The sequence below is a fragment of the Mustela erminea genome, chromosome 5, assembly GCF_009829155.1.
Source record: "Mustela erminea isolate mMusErm1 chromosome 5, mMusErm1.Pri, whole genome shotgun sequence".
NCBI lineage: Eukaryota > Metazoa > Chordata > Mammalia > Carnivora > Mustelidae > Mustela > Mustela erminea.
In genome coordinates, this window is record NC_045618.1 from 125,193,386 (window position 1) to 125,201,617 (window position 8,232).

The 8,232-nt window shown below is 39.4% G+C and overlaps 1 protein-coding gene across 1 annotated transcript; it reads right to left on the reverse strand.

The window, feature by feature from the left end:
- Nucleotides 1-586: 586 nt before the first annotated feature.
- LOC116590034 (mitochondrial import inner membrane translocase subunit Tim9-like) lies at nucleotides 587-997 on the reverse strand. The gene has a single exon (XM_032341717.1). The coding sequence runs from the start codon at nucleotides 967-969 to the stop codon at nucleotides 700-702; it is 270 nt and encodes an 89-aa protein (XP_032197608.1). The 5' UTR covers nucleotides 970-997; the 3' UTR covers nucleotides 587-699.
- Between the last annotated feature and the right edge of the window lie 7,235 nt (nucleotides 998-8,232).

Consider the following 8,232-nt stretch of genomic DNA (forward strand, 5'->3'; position numbering starts at 1 on the left):
TCGATCCCAGAACCCTGGGATCATAATCTGAGCCGAAGACAGACATTTAATGGCTGAGCCACCCAGGTACCCCAAAGTCTCCTTTTTAAATAGAGTAAATAAAATCTCACGCCACAGATTAGAGTTTATAAAGATTAAGGGATGATGGATATGGTCATCTATCGTTCCTTGGCTCTGCTTGCTAGCTTTTAAAATAATCCAGTAAACTAGATTTCTTTTTCAGTAAACTGAATTTTGTATAATTCTATGGATAAGTTAATATGTACCTAGTAGTTAATTAAATATATATTTTTTTTCAGTGATATTTCCATTTATTTTACTTTTAGTAATAAAAAATTGTTTCTATCTCATACATGATTGAACACATATTTTGCTTTAAAATTAAAAGTCACAATTGAAGAAACAACGGTTTATTTTTCTAATGAAATTACCAAGCTGCTGAACAAAAAAAAAAAAAAAAAAAAAGGCCTCAACAAATGTTGCATCTTATTATTTTCATTGAACAATAAGACCTTCTATTTTGATTATTCTCGGTAAACAGCAATTTTGTTCCTCCAGTTGTTTCCATTTGCCAAAGTCATGACTGATGGTTTAATAGGGTGGCTGCTGCTTTCCTGGGATTCTATCAAGATGAATTCTCACTTCCATCGCAACCGCTGCTGCCAGTCTTTCATCAAAAGTCCATCCATCAGGACTTCTCTATCGTGGTTGGCCAAGAAGTCCTGCTTTGGCTGCCAGGGCTTCATTCTGCTGAATATAATACTCCTGAAATCTCATGGATATTCTCTGTGTCATTTTAAAATATTTCTGTAAGCAGTGTTCTGAACAGGTGGTCTCATCAGGTTTCACTTCTCTAGTTGTGAAGTCTTTAATGCAATCCAAAAAGCAGGTTTCTGTAAGTTTATTGTAGGTTCCAAGAAACTCCTTAAACTGTTTTATCTGATCAGATTCTGGTATTTGTGCAGCCATATTCTAAAGGTATGTTTATTAGTCACCTTTTCTGATGCATGAGTTTCCTTTTGTTCGGAAAATTAGTTGTCCAACCTTTGCTTGAATGTCTCCAATGACTGATTTCTTACTTGAGCACAGGCTCTCGCATCCGACACCAGCGCAAGGTTGGGGGGCTGCGCTGCCAGTCGATTCTAGGGGCGGAGGGTCTAAAAATATATTTTTATGTGCTACTTCACTGAATCCTCAATCCCATGGCAATAGCCAGAATTATACAAGTAAGCAAACCATTGTTAATACTCTCCATTACAGATTAGGGATTGTTCAACTTTTTCTAAGAGTGTGGAGAGGCTTAGTAAGAAATGAACCAAGAATTAGAGAGATTGTATAGGATAGAAATCACTGGTACTTTGGGTGATGGGGTTGGGGTGAGGGTAAGGATTTAAAAACTTGTTCAGAGTGAACTAAGACAGGAATGACAGATGAAACAAATGAAGGAGCTGGTATAGATAAGCCATTCATGCAGCTCTTCTTTAAAGGAGAGCAGAGTAATTTCAGAGAGCAGATAGAAGACATGGAAACGAAGAAAGGGAATATTATTGCATCTTCGAATGCTGATGGAAGTAATAAAGTAGAGGGAAAATGGACTGGCAATACAGAAGGTGGACGAAATAGCTGGAAAACCCTGGGAGAAGTAGATTTTAGTTAGATTATGAGTTTTCATTGCATATGTGGCAATTGCATTGCAGTTCATGGCATCTGTGCTGCAAAAGGAGTTCAAGATCCAGCAAAGTATGAGCAAAAGCAGAGAAAGAGAAGATTCTAGGGACTTTCAGAGCTGGTAGGAGCTGAGTGATCAGATTTATTAAAGGAAATGTTTTCTCACCAAACTTAGTCTCCTGTTAGAGTGTTACTTTCCCATATAACAAAATCCTTCAGCTGAGTGAAATGTTTTTGGAAAGCTGATACGGTGCTGTAGTGGGATCCATTTAGTGCGATCAGGAGAGGGAAGGTTCTAATGATCTGGCACTCTTGACAGTGGCATTACCATCCCTAGATCTGCCCTTCCTGCTCAGATTTTGACTAATTGTGCACTTTAAAGAGAGAATGGAAGGTGTGCATGAGGAGGTCAAGGAAGACAGCTACAAATCTTCACCAGTGTTAGCAAGCAGAACATGGACGTTTGGTTAGGCATGATGCACTCTGAATTTCTTGTCCAGAACCCAGCTTATCATCTGTTAGCAACATCCTCAAAGGCATTTAAAATGGAAAAGTTACATGTATTATCAGGCTCTATGCCATCATTATTCAGGAGGGTTTCCAAAGGACCTAATACCTGTAGCACTATGTTGGAAATGGGCCGGTAAGGAATGATGTTCCTTAAGATGAGGAATATGTTGTCCTACTCTTTTCCCAGCATTCAAAGTATTATCCATTCAGTTTACAACTTTAATGCATACATCAGCTGATACATATTCAACTCTTAGCAATCTCTGTATAACTAGTCAGGAATGACTTCTATAGTGTATAAAAATTCAAATCTCTTCACAAATATTTTTCGTTTCCTTTACAAACTTATGATTTTATAGTTAAGAATCAGCAACAACCTATGGTACATATGCTGTCTCTCTTGCCCCTGGAGGGAAGTTATCGCCCCCTTATATTTGACACAAAAAGTACACACTCTTCAAAACTCTAGTGGATTTAGGGACATTTTACTGTGTCTTTGAAGGAGAGTGGGCAGGGGAAGTCCTGAGAGATATGACCCTTCTTGTGCTCACTTGAGTCTTCTCTTCATTTTCTTCCTCCCTCCTTCTTCTATATTGTCTTAATAGCGTCCCTCCTTCCCTGAACACCCGCATCCTGCAAGTTATTCTCCTTTGTGCAACATAACTGCCCCCCACTCAGAAATCTTGGTTTAAGTTGACTTTCCCCAAGCAGACTTACTGGGCTATTTTCCTGACAAAGAAGACATTTTCATAGTCACCTCCAAGACCACATAACTGTCCATCTTTTTACTCAACTGTTACCAAGATACTATCCTCAGTGCCTTCAGTTGCTGTAACTTCTATAAGCAGAGGTGCAGCTCTTCACAGGAAAAACGTAATGTAAAGACTCAGGAAGAAGAAAGGATTATATGTCTCTGTCTTTTCTTCCTCTGAAGCACTATGCTTCATACAGTCTCTCCATAGGTAGAGAACATGATGGCAATTCAAGCCTCATTGGAAATCCCAAATGAGGAGTCTGATTGGTCTGCCCAGGTCAGAGGTGCTGCTGGGTCTCGTTCTGAGCAGTTTAGGGTTCTAGTGGCAAGGGTTCTAGTGGCTGGCTGATCTTGGCTCGCTTACCCCATCCATATAGCCATGCGATGTTGGGCACCATGATGGACTACTTCACTAGAACACAAGAAATGGGGAAAGATCAAGTGGAAAAAAAAGAAACGTCATTGTTAGAAAAAAATAATAAAGAATGGTTCCAGGTTTCTCTTGCTATCTGAAAGTAGAGTGCACCTATGAAAACTTTTATAAGCAAAAATGATGTAGAACAAAGAAGACCTTACCATTCATTTACGCAGGGGAAAAAAAAGAAAAGCATTCCGAGACCCACAAAAGGGCCTCTTCTAGATTTTTCTCATACGTTAGGACACATCTTGCTAACCGATGCACAAAATAAATCAAGCTAAAACACTGATGCTCACAGACACAGTTCAAAGTTTCTGGGAAGAGGTACTGATGTAGTTCCTGGGAAGCATGGGTGCACTGCTCTCACTGCTGGGGGTATGCACTGCCCGTATCACAGCTCACTGCAAAACCAGAGGCTGAACACTACTTTTGCTTCTTGCCGTTATCATAAAATCAAAAATCCTCTTTGGATTTTCTTTTGGTTAGTGAAAGCCAGTAATGATCATAAAAGTGAGTGGCATTAATACCAACTTCCAAAACATGGGGGATACCTACAGATAAAAAGTATAGTTACCAGAAATAAGACAGTGAAGCAAATTTGTCCTCATTTACAAAACTTACAAAAGAGGCTAGAACTTCCTAAAGTACTAAAACGTTTTATATGTGTAAATGTAAATTAAAATATACATATGTTTGCATACTATTTTCTACATATTGTATATGTATATGTGTATGCATATATATTACTATTTATAATATATATCCATGTGATATACTATAGATATATTATGTATATATGTGTTTATACTTTCTAATATACAAATATATATGTCTCCACTTAAACTTTTGAAAATTCTAAGGAACCTAAGGCATTTCCAAGGAGAAGTACAAAGGACCTTGAGCACATTCTTACCGTTCCTAACTATTCTGCAGTCCTCTGAAACAAGTTACCAACTCAGATTTCTATGTCTTTGAGCACTTCTTGAAAATCCCATTTAAGAATATTGTTTCCTCTTATAGCCCTTTGGCTGAGAATAAATTGTAATAGAGAGGGTGACCTGTGTGTGTATTTCTTACTTATGATGGTATATGTGAAAGCCAGAGGAGCAAGGGCCATGTCCTCTGTGTTCAAACCTTTACCTTCGTTATTCTTATTATTCTCTTTAGCAAAGAATAGCTCTTGCCAGAGTCATACCCCTGCCTTTAGCCAAGGGCAAGTAGAGATTTTGAGATCAGCGGCTGAGATAATACATGATAGTCAGTTCTTTACCTGGGTTGGTTTATGTAAGACTGAATAGTGATGGCAGTTGCTGTATTAAGTGTTTTGGGCAAAGCCAAGGTCATTACCAAGGGCATAAATACTACTAGACGAATCCAGCATGCCCTTTCCTGATTAGCCCAGATGTGTGTGTGTGTGTGTGTGTGTGTGTGTGTGTGTGTGTTGCTTTGTCTGCTCTAAACGAACTGCAAGATTCTTTTGGAAAGAAAACAAAGGGGAGAAGAAAATTGTAGGAGGGAAGAATGCTGCTTGAAAGTGGAAAGTTGAATGAAAGATTGAACTGCCTTCCATTTTATTTAATTATGTATTCATTTAATCATTGTTTTATTAAATTTCCTTTACCAGTTGCACTCTTTTTGGTGAAGTTTTGTTCAGGTAATGTACACAATGATGGGAAAATATTGCTAAGTAGATCACCTTGGTTGTTCCCTTATTGCCCCCTGTTTGGTGCCCGGATGCAAGTGAGGTCTTTTATGCCACTGTCTGGGGAAGGTGCTTTGCCATCCTCTCTGGGCCACCCTATAGTTCCAGCTACCAAAAGTGATGCCAATGTTGGACACCCCAAAGTCTGGCACTGTAGTGCTTCTATTAGGTGTATCATCTGATAAGTACATTTATGACCATTTTCAAGAAAGATTTGCAGTGAGGACATATGGCCCTTAGAGATATGGGACAGTATGTTCCAGAGATATACTCCTGAAATGGCTTTTATTACTGGGGTTGAGTTTTGGGGTCTATTCTCTGCTTCCTAACAGAAGGAAGGGATAAACTGATTAGTTAAAAAGAAATAAAGTGATATGCTTTTAGTTTTTAAGGGAAATAAAAAATCCATGCCTCCTTTAAAAAGGGGACATCTGCCTTTGATTTTTCAATGCTAACTTAATGCTAATACCCACATCACACTCAACGTGCCCCTGGCAGATGTTTGGTAATGAATCTGCTTAGAAATTCATCCAGTAAAGTCTGCAGGGGAAATCCAAGACTCTAGCATGTAGGAGTTAGCTTCAAATCAGCCCAAAGCCTGATTGCACACTTGCTTGGACTGAGGTTTGCATAGGCCAGTTACTAAAAATATGAGTCATAAAGAGCCAGACACCTCCTTGATGCCAGCCCCTCCTCAGTCTTGCCACGGGTATCAATATAAACTGTGCCCTTTATTGAGTGTTTGATACAATTAAAAACAGTATTGAATCTAAGAAAACCATTCCTAAGTAACTTTCTCTTCATATATTAGTTTGAAAATCTCTTACATTTTGCTGAATTTAATATAATATAAATGGCAATTTTTAAAATGTATCAGCAAAGCCTTAGGGAAAGGGACAGGCTGGTTGTTTGCCGTCACATATGGATAGAAGCAACTACATAAAATAATAACAGTAATAATAATAATACAATGAGCCTGTGGCAAACATTTCTGTAGAGTTTTTTGAATTTCAAGGAAATTTTGCATATTTCTTTTCAAATTCAACTTTTCTGCTTCATGATATAGGAGAGAATTAAGAAGTTATTGTTCCCCCAATTTTGAGAAGAAAAATAATGAGACTCAGATATAGGAACAGATTTTCCTGATGTCATGGATCTGTTGAACCTATGACTCTTTCTGGTTCTCTTTCCACCCAACACCCTACTAAAGTCAGAAAACAAAGGGCAAATAATTAGGATGCAGGAAAGGCTGAGCCCATCATGCACAGGCAAAGATCTGAATGCCCACTCATTGTCCCATGCTTTGGGTTAACACGAGAGCCACACACAGGTTGTAATGCAGTGACGGAATGAGAGCTCCCCAGTCAGAGCCACTGGGCTTCGTTCCCAACTTAATCATCACCATCTTCAGTCAGTTATTTTCCTTCTCCAAGTCTCCATTTCCTCAAATGCAAGATGGGAGATATAATCACATTTCCCCCCAAAGCTTTTTGCAAGGATTTACTAATTGAGGCAAATAAAGCATTTGGCCCAGTGCCTGGCATCCTGCAAATTCTCTGCAAGTGTTAGTGGTTGCCCTTATCATAGACACATATATTGCATTCTTGTAAATGAAAGAAATCTTTCCACATCCACACAGTTTCCCTGGGATTTGCTTGGGTGGGAAAGATGCTTTCTTAGAAATGTGTTTTTTAATATGTCTTTAAAAAAAAAAAAAGAGGGGACTGTTTTCAATCCAGGATAGATATGTTTATCATTTTGCAAAGTACCTTAGCAAATCTTAAAATATACATGTAGTTCTGGAACATGGTAGAACTAAGTTAAAATACACATAATAACGAAGTAACAAGGATTATAATTCTTTCTTAGAAATGGAGATGGAGACAGTGATGTTGATGGAAGAGGAAACAGGAGAAGAAAGATAAAAGAAGGATCCAATTAGACAACTGGAGAAAATTTCCCGTAACTTATTGGCAAGTAGAAGGCTAAATAGATAAAAGACAGTACAAGTTTGTCATATTAGAAAAGACCAAAGTGTGGGGTGGGGGAGCCTGAGTAGCTCAGTCAGTTAGGCATTTTGACTTAGGTCAGGATCTTGGGGTCGTGAGATTGAGCCTGTGTTGGGCTCTGCAGTCGGCAGAGAGTCTGCCCAGTGGGGAGTCTGCTGGAAAGTCTCTCTCCTCTCTCTCTGCCCCTAACCCCCTGATCTCTCTCTCTTTCTCTCAAATAAAGTAAATAAACCAAAGAAGGAAAGATGGAGGGAAGGAAAACAAAAGGAAGAGAGGAAGAAAGAAAGAAAAGATTAGGGTACTTTAGGACAGTGATTTTTGAGACTTGTTACTTTTTTGGACTGTGCATATGTCTTAGTAAAAGTCTGTTTCAAGAATCACCCACGTGCTAGCATGCGCTGTGCAAAAGCAGGGAGCAGAGGCAGTGAGTGGGGAAGGCAGTGGTGTACGGAGGAAGGACGACAGAAACCGCTGGAGGCTTCCCAACAATTAAGGACAGAAATTCATGGAACCAGTTGCTGCAAACATGCACTCCCACCTGAGCAGACTCCTGAATGTCCAGGGTGCACAGAACACAGAAATTACATGGAATAATGGCCCCAGAAGAATGGAGGAGGTGGAGATATCTCAATTACATACACAGAAGGAACACACACCCATTAAAGCACGCGTATCACGTATTTTCATACAATATTCACATGAATTCATGTTTTATGTCTTTTGTTTTCTATTCAGTTTGCTCGATTCTTACGTCCTTCGGTATGCCAGTCTCAGAAACAGAAACATTAGGGGGCAGAAAAATGTATTTGTTTCCCAAAATTGCTTGCACCCTCTGGATTTAAAGGAACACAATGGTCAGAGTTGCATGCTGCTTTCTAGACTTTATATTACTCTCCTTTGCTACGGGATCAACCCTTGCCTACAGATACGTGTTGTGACAGTTAAGAACAAGTGGCTTTGTGGATGGTCAGGAGAGAATGGAGCAGCTCAGTGTCTCCCCTTCTTCCCCTTTCTCCTAGAGAGCCGATCCAACAAGCAACTATGTGTCCCTACCCTCAACCAGCTCTCCAACCGGATCTCTGACTGGGCTTTTATGGCAGCTGTCAATGTGCCCGGTTTCTAGAGACTTCTGATTCCTCGTAGGCTAATAGCCAAAGACCCCACAGAGTCT